At 34.2% G+C, this 16,803-nt stretch overlaps 1 protein-coding gene across 1 annotated transcript; it reads left to right on the top strand.

Annotated features, from left to right (window-relative positions):
• The first annotated feature begins 1,134 nt into the window (after positions 1-1,134).
• Positions 1,135-13,600, top strand: LOC128996576 (nuclear receptor 2C2-associated protein-like). Its single transcript, XM_054421971.1, has 3 exons — positions 1,135-1,283; positions 3,909-3,999; positions 13,319-13,600. Exons 1-3 carry the CDS (start codon positions 1,252-1,254, stop codon positions 13,592-13,594), a joined length of 399 nt encoding a protein of 132 aa, XP_054277946.1. The 5' UTR covers positions 1,135-1,251; the 3' UTR covers positions 13,595-13,600.
• Positions 13,601-16,803: the final 3,203 nt, after the last annotated feature.

Here is a 16,803-nt window from a genome sequence, read left to right as displayed (position 1 = left end):
AAAATCTGAAGCCTTTTTTATGTCTCTAGTTCATGTTGATGACACTGCGGGCACTATTGCTAGTATCGACGAAGTTCGGTTTTTATTATTTTAGGGTTACTTTACTTTTATGGTTGTGTGCTTTACTGGATGTAGCCTACGTTATAATTAGGGGACGAGGAATTCCTTATGATTAGATGGTTTTATTTGAATAAACGAGGGCTTAAATAAAAAGAAACAAACACAATGTCAGCGGCACCGGACAGAACTAACAAATCGCCACCACGGCCTTCGAAGTGGCAACGTCGCAAGTAGGGTTGTAACAGCTGTTTTGTTAGGAAGGAGCTGTTTTGTTTGTGTATTTACGAAAGCTTGGCTACTAACTGGACTATGAAAATATAGACTCTGCTTTATACATTTTTAATTCAAATTGTTTTGGTTTTCAATTCCGTAAGTTTTATTTTCAATATTTTAATAAATTTATGTTCATAAATTTAAATTTAAATCAACAATTGTGAATTAATTAACTATGTCACCTGTCTGCCATGTTATCTTATAAACCCACTGTCTGACATCAAACAGCCCTACTTGCGACGTGGCCAATTCTACCAGGCCGCGGCCTGAGTTAAAGGCGGTCATGCTTCATATGATCCATAAGGATGTCAAATCTACTAAAGCGAGAAGGTTAATTCATAGGTGTGTTTGGTTAGTATATGATTATTTGATTAATCATAGATTTGCGTTGGTTAGTCTGTGGTATAATCTATGATTCTAGACAAAGTACTTTCAATGTTTTATTTAGTTTAATATTCATTATACTTGAAAAACTACTGACACATATTTTAAACGTCCACGTTATTTTCGGTATTTTGTTTAACTTCCGAATTCTAGTTTAATATTAAAATTAACGTAAATGTTAAAAATTAGCTCCCAAATAAAAATATACTGTAATATATAATAGAACCAACTGTTGATAATAAAACCAATGATTCATTTCTTGTCTTTTCTCTCGCAGTTGCATGGTACATTTATACCAGCCCTAATAATTCACCAGGTAAAACAAAACACACACAAAAAAAACAAGGCTTCAAAACAAAAACAACAACAACAACAGCAACATAACCTCCAAAAATCAAGTCATCTATGTCTAAATGCTTGCATAGTTAATGTTAAATTATCACCGAAAAGTTGTATCTATCATCAACTGTCATAACTTTTATGCAATATTTACGCTGGATATTTTAATTTTTTAAATATAAATCTTCACCTCACATGGATATGAAGACATTTGTTAGTGATTGCAGGTAAGATCCAGTTTCTCAATCATCCAAGGGGTTCGGTTCGGGGTACAGTTTCTTAACTGGGCTATGCTAATATCGATTGAAGCTATCGAATTGAAAATATTGATTAATAATCGATATTTTTTAATATAGCAATTATAAAATCAAACTGTCATAACCTAACCCAGCTAACTAAAGTTGCTGATATTGAAAATATCAAATGAAGGTTTACTACTCAAATCGATAGTAGGCCTAGCCTATCAATCAATTTTAGCATTGCCCAGTTAAGAATCTGTACCCAACTCAGGACAGTACAAACGTGTAAAAGATAAAGGTACTGGTAGCGCTCAACAACTACCCTTGTCAATGGCTAAGCTTACAGTGACCCAGTGTATTTAAGTAGCCTAAGTTTTAATGCGCTTATTGTCTGCACGTGCCACACAGCAGTCCTGGTGTTGCTGACTAAAGTCGGCATAAGTGGTGATCGTGTTAAGCTAGGCTAACTTAAATCAAACTCTTCTAGTATAGGATAGAATTGTCCTTAACCCTCCGAGTGTCCATAGTTTAGGCCTTAATGTCCACCTATTTTTGGCCCCTTTGCAAGGTTTTATTAAAACGGATCTGAGAAGCTTAAAACAATGTTAATTCTAATGTTCTATATACCATTTTGTTTGGAAAATCATGGGCTTCAATATTATATATAAAACATAAGGAACATTTTTTCAAAAAAAAATTTTTAGGTAAAAAAAAATATAATTTCGAAAATTAAAAAAAAAAAAATAAGTTCGCGCTCAATGAAATTGTATAAATTATAGGCCTATAAATATTTGAAAATAGCCACTTTGTTCTAAATTTAATGAGGATTACAAATATATAATCATATAGCGAGGTAAGTTATCAAATAAATAAGTTATGAGCGAAAAACGGATTTCAGTACATAGCGTTTAGCTAAGAATGCATAGCCTAACCATAGCTAGGAATCTGGCTGATAATTTACATCAATATCACTACCTACTTCTTCAGGATCATCAACCAGCACTTCAAAACCACTTAGCCTAAATCTTCTTATAATGCACCACGTATATCACTACTTTTGATTTTTAACACTAAAACAATGATAAACGTAATAAAACACATCAGTCATCGGTCCGGGGGAACCTAGCTGTTTACAAATACACGCACGTCAGCTGTCTGCTACAATATTTTCGGAACTAAAATGAATAGCGCTTAGAGACAGACCTCTGGAGAAAGCTTAGAATATTACGGAAAGAACGATACCTAACTCGATCCAGTTCAATCCGATTCAGTCAGTCATAGAGCCTTCGCCGTAAACGATGTTTGTGCATCTTAAACTCGACGCGTGACCCTACACAAAGTGTGTTGTGCGTCTTAAACTCGACGCGTGACCCTCGGAGGGTTAAGATAAGTAGGCTTTGTACCATGGTAAGTTACTTACCTACGCCTAACTTACACCACTGGGACAGAGCCATTGAACTTACGTATTTTGTCACATAAAAAGAATTAGGCCTAACTTACCAATATTCGAGGCCAGTTTTTAACAAAACAACTGAATTTCAAAATACAATATCATATCAAACATACAGTAAAAACTGCTAGCAATCTACTTCTAAATACAACATCTTTAAATCAGAATATATTCTTGTTTACTAGCGAATTTCCCATATAGGGAATAAGCTATTACCGTAGTACTCACGGTAAGACCTGGACCCGGGACCGATTTTTTTTTTCGTTTTGAGGTCCCTAGAGGTCAAAAACACCATCCGTTCAAATTCATATATATATATATATATATATGTGTCCGTTAGCGCGATAACTTGAGCAAAAATGATCCGATTTTGATGAAATTTGGTACAAACGTGTAAACCTACGTTTATTCAAACGAGTTCGCGAACCAGCATGATCGGACCATGGGAACGGGGGTTTATGGGGGCTTTTATGGGGTAAAAATGGGTTTTTCCCATTTTTGACCCAAAAAACATAAAATTTTGCAATTTCTTTCAAAACTATTTTGTAGAGCTTAAAAAAACATATAATTTAGTATATTGAAGCGTTATAATGCGCCAAATGGTTACGGAGAAAATTCCAAAAAATTGTAAATTTAAAATTCCCATGTTATTCTTATGGAGAATAAGTAAACTGTTGTAGTTTGCTTGTTTATAAACATATTTTGCCCAAATTTGGAAAATGTTCTTATTCCTTACTAACTATTAACAATTTACATAAAAAAACACTTTTACCCTCCCTGTTGCAGCAAACCTAAGTATGTTTTAAACTGATTCTATTTAAATAGGGAATAAATGTGATATTTTTAAGGAGACATTTTAGTGTAAATCCATTCAGAGAAATGGAAATTCGCTTAGTCTGCAGGTTTGCTGCGGCGGGGGTATTTATTAAATATACTCTGCCTCAAAGGCCTTACAGTAAGTGTCATCTTAAAAGTCATGAAGTTTAGGATTTTGAACTCTTTGGGGATATGAGAGCTGTAACTTAAAGAAAAAGTTAATGAAACTTAGCAAGAAAAAGAATGACTTTACAGGCTATAATATTGATATTTTTTATACAATAGCCTGCTATGCAAAATGTAAGTTATTGTTTCAATTTTAATCAACGCAGGTCACTATTTTTCAGAGTGAGCTCAGTGCTAAATAAGGATGCCAAAATGTACGGGAAAAAGTATTTGTTTGATGGAAATGAGGAAACTTGCTGGAGTTCTGATCAGGTAGGTTCTAGTTTTTTTCTCACACACAACACTGTAGATTAACTTACCTGCTTTGAGCCTAATAAGGGACTTTTTTAACACCTTCACTGCGGACCACTCACTGGTGTGGGCTCTAGTTCCTTTCTGCCACCCTGAACGCTCACCCGTGAGTGGCGACATCGCCTACATTCCATTCAATGTCTCGGCAGCAGCACACTGTTAAGAACGGGTATTTTTATGTCTGCGTTAAGCTAAGAATGGGTGATTTATTGTGGTGTGTAGGTTTGTAGTAAATTTCCCTATAAAATCCCCTTCTGGCAAGCTAAGAAATCGACTTGTTGTCCCGTCTTTCTCCGTTCAATTAGAAATACAATGGGACCGGCTAGTTCCAGACAGTGGTGCTTCTGTAAGTGTTTCAGCAAAGTGTGTGTGAGTGTTTGTCGACTCTCATCGTAACGCAGAACATCACTGCACATCATTTGCTATTCGTCAGACCAAAATATTTGAAAGCCAAACGTGTTCGCTTGAGGCTGCGTCGCACTGGGGCTACGCCTGCCATTGGTGGGATGCAGCGAACGTATTAACACAGGGTTGCCACCAGCCATGAAAACCTTGAAAAGCTTGAATTATGCATGAATTCTTGTGACCATGAAAAAAGGCATGGATTATGCATGGATTTCTCCAATGGGCAATGAATTTTCAAAATCAGGAACAATTATTCAACCAGTACCATTACATTTTCCAAATAAAAAAATATTTCATATTTAAAAACAGTTCATAGAAACGAACACCATGAAAATACTGTGTGAAGATGATTATTTAACATGTTCCTCGATCAGAAACAATTGCTTAGTTCATTTCAAGTCATCCCAAAGATGCTGATGTCAGTTGAGACTTCCTGAGGACTATATATAGTTCGAAAAATCATTAGTAGGCGTACCCCCGCGTATGAAAAAGGGGTATGGGGACTTAAATCACAAAAACAGAAGTTTTAGACCATGCAGGGATTTGAAACGGGGTGCGAAATAAAAACCAAATTTCCGACTCTGACGCCTGTTTTTTTTAGCTTGTTGGATAAAACCATCATATCCTAGTAGGTTGTGGAATAAGAGAAACCAGAGTGAACATTTTATGACATTCATGTAGGGGATAAAACAGGAATTTTTTGGCCGGGTGAGTTGGATTTTTGTTTTATTTCGGTGGAAAGACTGAATTAAACCTAGACTTAATATGTTTTACAATTATTCTCCAATATCTCATATAGAATAGCTGGACCTGTTTTGTTTTCAACTTTGTTTTGAATGTTTATAAATCACTCTAAAAAAGTTGTATATTAAGTATGAAAGGTTATTGAAAAGTAACACACAAAGAAACTGCATCTTTAACGTCAGTTTATGAAATCAGCAAAACTCAATTGTGTTGAAACTGTATAAGCGCATCGACCATGAATTCTTTTAAACTACCAATGAAAACCATGAATTCTGCATGAATTTTATCATCCTACTATGGTGGCAACCCTGTAACACTTTCAGTGTAGCATACCTTCAAATAGGCGCTCGCCAATAGCAGCGAGGCCAAGGCAAAGCCCTGGCGCGCAACCAACTCGGCGAACGCAACTCACATTCAAATATTTCAGTCAGACGAATAACAAAAGAGTAGCGGTGATTGTGTTGCATTACCCCGAGAGTGGATGTAGTTCACTGAAACACCCAAAGATAGCAGCACTGCCTGGATCCGTAGCCAGTGTCTTTGTAATGTTTCTTGAAGAGAGAAAATCCCCAAAACTGCGACAAAATCATTGCCAGACGGGTTTTTTACAGGACATTTTAGTACCTACCAACACCAGAATAATGCTCACATTCTACAGGCTGGCAACGATTATAACGTTCCCCGGCAATGGCTGAGCTCATACTGAACTAATGTAGTGGAAGTAGCGCGACTACATCAATTGATGTAGGCCAATAGGAGCGCTCGAGACGCACTACATCAATTGATGTAACCCGCACTGAATGTGTCAAGAGGTTAGTAGACTCTATTAACCAGTTGTTAGTTGATATAGGCTTCAAAGGTGTAACCTTTGACTATTGATGGAATTAGACATTTCACCCCCATGTAAAAAATGTCACCAGTATTAAAGTCAAAATGGACGTAGGTGGAGTGAGCCACCGACACATTGCGCTGATGTAAAGTACTGATTTCTGTGGAATATGGGGGCTTTTACTGGTAGTCAATAGCTTATCGTAAGCTATAGCATCCTTAATATCATGTTTAGAATCTCAGTAGATAACAAAAAAGGTTAGTTTTAACAGTTTTTGTTAGATTTTTTGCAAATGATGCTGCTTAGTATATTTTATTGGTCTTATAAATATGAATTCCAAAAAAGGTCAGGATTTCCAAATTAGAAAAAAGATACTTTACACTTTAATTCCAATTTAAATTTATCATTGATCTAAAAATTTTCTTTTGCAGACCTAACAGAAATATTCTATCAAGATTTGTTTTTGAGATCCCTCCATACACACTAATTTTGTATGACATGGGTCCCCAACCTTTTTTGCTCAAGGGCCACATTGACAATTTTTGGAGGAAAGGCGGGCCCGGACCATCAAAATTTCAGTGTAGAAAGGTAGCCCCCTCCAAATAACCCACAAAGAGGTAGTTTCAAGAGCTCAGTGATGAAGTTTGAACATTATTATATTTAGCTACTTTAAGGGGAGCGAGCTGGCGTAGTGGTTAGAGCGCGGGACTTCAGTCCTTGAGGTCCCGGGTTCGATCCCCACCAAGTCACCAATGGATTTTATCTAAGTGATAATGCCGCAACCCCTAGGTCTCAAATCAAATCAAATCAAAACAAAATATTTTTATTCGTCATCTGTACATGCTTGGTACATTGAACAGTGTCAATGAATAGCCTATATTACATTTAAAATATTTGTAACATAGGCCCTAAAATTAAAAAAGTAATAAAATAAAATTAATAGTAAAAATTCTTAAAATATCGAACAGAACTTAAGTCACAGACAATGGTTTTAAACATCAGCACTAAATGGACTAAATTAAATTAAACTAACTAACCAGCACCTCTATAAAAATTCTCTAGTGAGTAAATAGCCCTTTCAGTCAAGAAACTTTTTAATGCACGTTTGAATGAATTTAAATTGTTGTTATTTTTAATATAACTTGGTATGTATTTTCAAAAATTGGATCCATTAGGGCCGGCGCGCACTATCCCGACCACGACCACGACCACGACTCCGACTGGTCGGATACGACCAGTTTTATAATAGGAATAAATGGAACAGCGCGCACTGGTCGACTGGTCGGACCCTGGTCGGGCCCTGGTCGCACGACCAAAATTTTCCAGTTTGGTCGGGCCCGACCCGCTGGTCGTTGCAGCCAAAAATAGCACACAATGTAATGGGACGACACGCACTACCCCTGACTTGCCGACCCGACCAGTACACCACTCAACCCCCAGTATTCCTAGATCAATCAAACGGTAAGCACTAGTTTTTTGCGCCGGTCTGTGAAGTGACTCATTTGGTAAAATGTCGCAGGATTTTGACACTTTTGAAACCTGTCTTCATATTGACGTAGCTCTTCATAAAATGTTGCTAAATGCCCTTTCAGACCTAACAGTTAACATTGGATGTACCCAGTATAGTTTCTTCGTCCGCTTAACGTACTTACAATACAAATGCACCATAACAACTACTTCTTCAACAATCATCTTGACACTGAAGTTTGTAAAACATTCGTTGCCTTGGTCGGGTCGTGGTCGGGTCGTGCTCTGGTCGCATGGTGAATGACAACCACTGGTCGGGCGTTTGGTCGTGGTCGTGGTCGTGGTCGGGATAGTGCGCGCCCGGCCTTATAGGTTGTTTTCTTTTCAAAAAATTTTAATCGATGTTGATCAGTCTGGATTTCATTCCCACTTCTTGTATTGTAGGAGTGTGTTTGATTGTTTAAAGTAACTTTTTCAGGATTGGATTTTACGTAGATGATTGAATCATAAATGTACTGTCCATAAACTGTTAAAATTTTTAGGCCTTTAAAGTGTTCTACAACAGATTCATCTTTTTGCAATTTAGACATCTTTCTGATAGCTTTTTTTGGCTTCTTAAAATCATATCATCTAAAGAAATTATGTTCGCAGAACCATAGATGCATAAACCGAATGATATGTGTGAATGGATGAATGAAAAATAAATTACCCTTAAAGTTTCAGTATTACAAAGGCCTGACATTTTTGAAAGAGCATGTATCCCTGAATTGATTTTGGAAAGTACTCCTTTTAAGTGATCATCCCAACTCAGGGTTTCATCAATCTTCAATCCAAGAAAATTTGTAGTATTTTTTCTTTCTAAAATTTGACCCTCAAAGACCAACTGTGGGTAATGTTTGAATTTATTTTGAGGTGTTCTAAAATTAGTCTAGTAAAACTATGATTTGACCTGGGCAAAATTGCTTCATAAGCCATTGAAGTGGTATTCGACTCAACAAATGTTACTTTACAACATATCCAAAATCCGACAAAATCCGACCATGGGAAAGTGTCTAAAAATACATTTTAAAATGGCGGCAATTTTTCTTAAGAGCCATTTATTTTAAAACACCAATAGTCAGATAAATATGGGATATTGGACCTTAAAACAATGCAAGAAAACATTGTATGGTTTTATTTGGTATAGTGTTGGGTGTGCAGAGTGACGTACTAAAAGTTGCCAAATATCGGTCTACAGAAAACCCCCTCAAATGACGATTAAAAATGGCGGTTATCCCCAACATTGGACACATTAAAAAATATATCACATGCATTTTTATGCGTATTTTTGAGATATTCACTTGAGATTACCACCTATGTGTGGTTAGTCCTTTATTTTGATAGGGAACGCATTTTGGCCGCCATCTTGGATCTGCCATATTGGATCCGCCATATTGGATCCCGGATCCGGAAGTCAAAGTCCAGTTGCTTTGGAATGCAGTGGGCCTGTGGAAGGGTAGTGACGGCCATTATCAACACCCCAAGCAAGCACTGATGGGTGGGAAGGGGAAATGTTTGTTTGGTGATTGATATATCATCTCAAGTGTCAAAACATTGTCTTTAGTTGATGTTCATTATCTGACAAGTTTTATGTAATTTGTTTATGTTGTAGTAATGTAAAATGTGACAATGTTTGATTACAACACAAGTACCAGGGGACCGATCTTGCTCGAGGTGTTTTATTTGTTCAAGAGGTAAAAAATAGAGCTTATAAGCCTACAAATATTTTCAGTCTTACTACGATTAATTAAGTAGTAAAGTCAATTCGTTTTTGTTAGACATCCACTTATCCTCAATTTAGTCTACAAAACTTATTAATCTGGACGATCAATCTATAAAATGTCCACAATAAGCTTCAATCAATATAAAGCTCATGATACATAACATCTGTTATCTGACAACCGTTATTGCATTAAGTCACTGGGATCGTGGAACGTTGCAACTATAATTACGGGATGGTGTAATAAACCATCAAAGCACTTCCCTACTACGACAAAGTAAAGAATCTTGGCATATCTTTGAACTCTTCACTTACTTGGGACACAGCAGTTACGGACACACGGAAAAAGGTTTTTGCCTCCATACATTCACTTAAAAGGTTGCAGAACTTTTTGCCACAACACACAAAACTTCATTTGATCAAATCACTTGTACTGCCCCACTTCAGTTACTGCAACTCATTGATCAATGACATGACTGTGATTCAGGCGGATATGCTCCAGCGGTCTCAGAATTACGCTTTGAGATTTGTCTATGGTCTGCGGCGTGAGGAGCATATCACGCCATACTACCTTGAGGCAAACATCTTGAAACTAAATTATCAAAGATCCGTCAAAATGTTGTCATTAGTTTTTTTTAATTTTGAAATCAGGATTCCCGAAATATTTCACATCAGATTTTAAATTTGTGTCTCAGGGTAGTTCACGAATTTCTCGTTATTCTTCGATCACATTGCGTATACCTCATCATGTGACCACCGCTTATGACAGGGCTTTTGTTATTACCGCTTGCCGTCTTTGGAACAGCCTACCCCTACACATTAAATCCCTTGATAAACGTTCCCAGTTTGTCGCGGCACTAAAAAATCTCTACTTTGAGCAAATGGTCTCGGCTGGCGTGTCCTAGGGCTTCTGCGTCTTTGCGCGATTGCTGGTGCGTATGCGTGTTTTCTTTTGTATATTCTATTTATAATAATTACTATTTTTTTAAAATTAGTAAATTAGTTAAATAAATTGAATTTTTGCTTAACGTGTTCTTGATGTGTTAAATATGTATATTTATATTAGATTAAGATATTTCATTGTATTTTTATTTACATTTAAGTTTGTCAGGTTAAGTGTAAGGGCCATGTGGCCCTAACTTTGCCTGGTAAAATAAAGAATTTTTCATTTTCATTTCATTTTTTTTTCATTTCATTTCAGTTCGTGCGGTGCATCGTCGAAAAATACAAATCTCCTTGGCCTTTCCTTTAGATTTTTAGTTCAATATCAGTGTATATTGTTTTGCAGTAAAACACTTAATGTTTTTGAACAGTCGTAATTATCCCTTTGGTTAGTAAGACATCATACAATGCAAATGTATTATACAAGCAATTTTCAATAGCATTAAAATTGGAGGAAATCGTAGGAGCCATTTTTTAAATCATATCGTGCGCAATCTTTACTCATATTATAGTATATATTAGTAACCAAGATGTGACATAACAAAATACTTTAAAACAACTGCCCAACGAACAGCTAATTTCTACTAAAACTAACTTTATTTTCTATCAGTTAGTTTTTCAACTAACTAATAACTTCTATCAGTTACTTTTTAAACTAACTAACTTATAACTTCTATCAGTTACTTTTTACGGGACTAACTTATAACTTCTAACTAGTTAGAATTTTTGACTAACTTTCCCAACTATGTGGATCCGCCATATTGGATGTAAATATATTTTTTTTAAACGTAATGATAGTGTTGTGACACATCATTATACATTAAATTTTCACGCTGATTTCAATGCTAAAATCCGTTTTTAAATATATTTTTTCGTTTTGAAGATATATTCAAACGAAAATTCTCCCTCATACATTTCTTATAGACGTTACGTAGTTTGAAATTTTTTAAAGATAATTTTTCTTATATTTTCAGTTTTTACTAACGGTTTCAGTTTGTTCTAGCCTTAAAATATTCGGTGATAAAAGTGTTTTCACTTGAGCTATTGATCATTAAAGTCGGACGTGTTAAAGACGAGCTACAAACCCTAACACAATATTAAATTTAACTTTTTAGAAATAAGTTCTTATTAAAAGATGTATATCTCGGATTGCTAATACGTCACCAAGTTCTTTCTTGTCTCAAATTACTCAGTGGATGTTTGGCTTTAATTTTATGTATCACTTAATAAAATCTGACAAATTTAAAATGAGTCATGAATCTTTATTTAACAGTAAATTATTTGTTTTACAAATTTTGTCTTTAGTTTAGGGCATTTATCCCCAATTCTAATAACTCCCAATAAGTAATCTATAGCTAAAACAAAAGTCAATAATGTTACTATTTATTTAAGACGGTAAAGATTTTTCAGATCTATTTAGAAATGGGGATAAATGTCTAAAGCTAAAGACAAATTTTGAAAAGCAAATAATCTACTGTTAAATAAAGATTCATGACTAAATTAAAATTCATCTGATTTTATTAAATGGTTAATTAAATTAAAGCCAAAGATTCACTGAGCAATTTGAGACCAGAATGAACTTGGTGACATATTAACAACCCAAGATATACTTATTTTAATAAAAACTTATATCTAAAAAAAAAGTTAAATTTAATATTGTGATATGGTTCGTAGCTCGTTTCTAAATCATCCGATTTTAATGATCAATAGCTCAAATGTAAACCCTTTTATCAAAGAATATTTTAAGGATAGAACAAACTGCAAGCGTTAGTAAAAACTGGAGATATAAGAAAAGTTTTCTTAAAAAATTTTCAAACTACGAAACGTCCATAAGAAATGTATGGGGGTACGACTTTTTGTTTTGTTGTCTTTTTGCATTGCCTCTTTTGGCATGTTTACTGTTTCATACTATAGTATTCATGTTTACTGTTTCCTATAATAGTTATTTTTTCACATTTTGTTCAAACGTCTGAGAATAATGTCCTTCTTGGTGAAACACTCGTACTACCGTACAGTATCTGATATACCGCCAACCCTAGAGTGAATATTGAAAATGGTCCATTCTTCTTTTATGACCCATTACGCAACTGTGAGTGTAAACAGAACGGACTATCTTGTTCTGCTTCTTGAGGGGAGTGCCAGATGAATGAATGCAAGAACATTGAAACAAAATGAAAACAGTTATTCAAATGAATAGTTTGTCCAAGAAAACTTATTTAATTTAGGTCTTTTTTTAGTAACTATGGAAACTAAAATGTACATACAAATGCCCTTGTTGTTTTAATAAAGTTTATTCTTGTATTTATTTGATATTTCAACATCCAATCTGATATTTAATTTATGTATATGTGATTTCCGTTATCCCATACCGCAAAAAGTCTTAAAACAAATATTTAAAAAATTTGAAATTTTGCCGCCATTTTGAATTTGATTTTTTAGTAATTTCTCATGGTCGGATTTTGTCGGATTTTGGATATGTTATAAAGCATTATTTTCTGTGTTGAATACCCCTTCAATCGCTTGTGAAGCAATTTTGCCCAGGTTTAAGGGTAATTTGTCGTATTTTGCCTGGACTAAATATACAATATTTGTTTTATTTATGTTCAATTTAAGGTTGAATTGGTTAAAATAATTTTCTATGTTTTCCAATTCAATATTTGAGAGAAGTTCAATTTGTTCCGTGGTTTTCCCAGATATTTTTAAATTTGAGTCATCAGCATATAAACATAGACTACTTTTGATATTAGTTAATGTTGATTCTATATTTTTCAAATAACAAATGAATAAAAGAGGGCCTAATATGGAACCGTGGGGTACTCCATACTTTACTGGCTGAAGATCAGATACAATTTTGTAAACTCTATTCTTTTGTGAAATATGAGTAATTTCCACACATTGAAATCTATTGTTTAGATATGAAGTAAACCATTCCAAAGACTTATTAGACATTCCCAATGATTTTAGTTTTTTAATGAAGGTTGAATATTTAACACTATCAAAGGCCTTTGATAAATCCATAAATATCCCTAAAGTGTGTTCCCCTTTATCTACTGACTCAATTATGGCACTAACAAAATGTCTATCTAACAATAACCATCTGAAATTTGTCATTTTTATGATTCATTTTGTTTCAGGGATCACCACAATGGATCGCTGTCATGTTTAAAGATGAATTCCTGTTGAACAAGTTAGTTATACAGTTCCAAGGTGGGTTTTGTGGCAAAGATTGTCAAATAGAAATCCAGAAATCTGACGGTGAAGAGTGCGTTGTCAAGTTTTATCCGGAAGATGTAAATACAATTCAAGAGTTCCCTTTAGAACCAGTAACTGCAAAAAGAGTGAGAATAGTATTTACAAGTAGTACAGACTTTTTTGGACGAATTGTTATTTATAGTTTGTTGTTTCTATGAAATATATATACAAAACTTAAATCAAATTTGATAGATTTAATTTGCAACCTGAGTAGTGTAATTGCCATAAAATATAGATATTGAATTTTGAAGAGGGAATGTTATGGGTTTTAGAGTTTTTAAAGAATGATGCTGTTGAGTTAAAGTCCTTAAAAAAATCTCTAGTCGGATTGGTGGAAGAATACGTCTGAATCGTTACTCATGACTGTTTAAGATGAAACACTGTCACAGCTTTGGTGGAAGTTAGGATTGTTTGAGTTATTTTAAAGTACTAAAAGAAATACTAGTGCATCTTATAGGTTGATATGAATGGCTTGTCTGTCAATATACTACTTTGCCTCTTACGGTACGTCCAGAGTGCACGCCGATTTAGATTCAGATTTTCGGCAGCAGGAATGGCACTTGCATTCAAATGGAAGTGGCCGTAGTGGCTGCCGGTTTTCGAGCCCGCGCGCAGGCACCTGCTTACCGGAATGAATTCTTCATTCTGGTTTTAGATTCCGATTCCAATTTTCCTTGTACGCTTACTATTTAATTAAATAAATTTAGTTTTTATCGTAAAATATTAAATTTTTTATCCTTACTTTTAGGGCATTTTTTAGGGTTACCACTAAACGCTCTTCAGGAAAATTGGTTTGTTAGTGTAGGATACACAAGTTTCTTACAATTATAATAATAAGTTTTGGTGGTTTCGGGCTCCTCCATTCGACACAATATAGAAATAAGCTCTATCATTTCTAGCTATGGGAAAAGAGATATATGATATCATGAACACCATTTTTCACTGGCTGTAACTTCACAACAGTTTCAGACGTTATCATTTTACACGTTAATTCCTCATCCGACAATTCCATAACAACGACTGACTTTCTTCTTTGCTAACCGAGTCAGTACCGATGGCGTATTTCCTGCTTCCACTGTGACCACCAACAAAATATCTGACTCAGATTAACCACACGCCGAAAAGCTGAATCTGAATCGGCGTGCACTCTGGACGTACCATTATTCTGTCTGTGCCGGAAAAACCAATATAGGTACATGAGTTATCGGTCCACCTGCATGTGGGACAAAAGTTTAGTTTCTACAATTTAAAGGAAGGAGGAATTTTGACGATTTTTAAAATGGAATTTGTATCTAGGATGATTGCTTGTCATCGTACCTGACATTATAAAAATCCTGCTTAAGACAGAATCAAGAATTTATTTGACCATTCAACAAATACATGCTATCAGTCTCATCATAAAAGAATTACAAAATGTTGTAAAAATACATATATTTTGTCTTGGAAAACATTGTCAAAGACACGTCTTCTCCCATGAACAAACACTACAACATTGAAACACTGTTCATAAACTAACCATATGACTCCTAAAATAAACCTGGAATGTAGCTCCGTAAAATGTAATATGAACTGGAAATGGTGAACTTGTGAAATGTAGTTTTACGACAGTTTTACGTCTAGTAGACGTATCATTAAATTTATATTTCTACTGCGGATATACATGTTTTAGCTCAGTTTAAAATCCACCATATGTAAGGTTATGCAAAAACTATGGTTTTGGTGTATTTATTACACTTATTGGTCTTTTATCATAGTTTCTGAGGGCCATAAACAATTGTAGTTTATCGTCATACTTATTGTCAAATTTTATGTTGTTTGCTTTGGTTATGACTTAGAGTGAAGTACATTACAGTTTTTGGGCTTGCAATGGCACACACAAACGCATTATTTACATTTCAAAATAGCCTATAGTGAGGATGTTTGGAGCTTAAATAAAGTAATGTCTCAAAACTTTTGATTATACCAGTACTGAATTTCAGCAAAAAAATTAACTGCGGTAAAATATCTACTAACAAAATATTATAATGACAATAAAAAAAAAGATTATTCAGCTAATATCAGTTTTTCAAACAAGAGTAAATTAAAATGTATTTGCCTTAGGCCTATAAAGATATGCATATTCATAAGATTTTGACAACAAAATCATAAATATGCAAGGGAATTGTCAGACATTGTAGTTTGTTTATAAAACAGAAACAGAAATTACAAACACAATTTTGTTCCTTTCATTTGACTTAGGCAACACAAGAACTTTTTTAATTTGTTTGCCACAATGTATTCACTCTACTTCAGTAATTACTACTCGTAAATTAGTTAGCTGTTGTTCATAATGATTACTTTTAATCATTCAGTAGTATGATAATTTTCATTAAAGAATGCTACAATAATTGAAAAATACTATGCTAGGCTTGAATTAAAAAATATATACTGTACATTACAAGGTAACTTATTTTAACTCCGCCGTCAGATCAAACCTGCAGACAAAGCTAATTTCCTTTTCTAGTTTGTTGGATTTTATTTTAATATTTGCTTAAAATTATCAAATATATTTTCTATTTAAATAACATGAAGTTTTATGCCTTATTAGGTTTGCTGCTAAAGGGAAGGTAATAAAGTGTGTTTTTATTGAAATGTTAGTAGGCCTAGCGTAGTATTGAATAAAAAAACTTGCCAAATTTGATCAAAATATCATCCCTAAACCGGCAAAGTAAAAGTTTATTTATTTTTGATAAGAATAACATTTACATTTTCCCCATAACGATTAGATCTACAACGACGCTTGATTATAGTAATTTTTTTAGCATCTACATAATAGTTTAAAAAGAAATTGTAAATTTTATGTTTAAGGGGTAAAAATGTAGGTTTACATGTTTGTACCAAATTTAATCAAAATCGGATGATTTTTACTGAATTTGAACGGATAGTGTTTTTGGCCTCTGGGAACATCAATACAAAAAAGTAAATCAGTCACGTGGTCTAGGTCTTACCCTGAGACTTACGGTAATGCTTATTCCCTATATGTGAAATTATTTAATTTGGGAAATTCGCTGAAAATGAAATTCCACAGTTGGCTGATTTACCCTTTAGTTTCACTAGTTAATATTCATGATATAATTTCCCTCTTGATTTTGGAAGTAACAGAGAACAAGAAAATAACTGGAATCTTAATTGTTGCCTGAATATGGATGAGAACCAACCACTTTGAATTTCAAATACATAAACTTCTGTGATTGGTTGTAGAATCACTGGAAATAAAAAGTCATTTTCTATGTTTGATTAAAAATTTATATAAACTATGAAAAACTATCAGAAATATGTAATCGTGTAAATCTTAATCTTAGCCTACTGTTTTCCCAAAAATATCCAT

Source organism: Macrosteles quadrilineatus, unplaced genomic scaffold (genome assembly GCF_028750875.1).
Source record: "Macrosteles quadrilineatus isolate MER2022 unplaced genomic scaffold, UCM_ALF_1.0 Scaffold_6__1_contigs__length_79288215, whole genome shotgun sequence".
NCBI classification, from domain to species: Eukaryota; Metazoa; Arthropoda; class Insecta; order Hemiptera; family Cicadellidae; genus Macrosteles; species Macrosteles quadrilineatus.
Note: the sequence above shows the minus strand (reverse complement) of the source record. Positions and strands in the feature narration are given on the sequence as shown.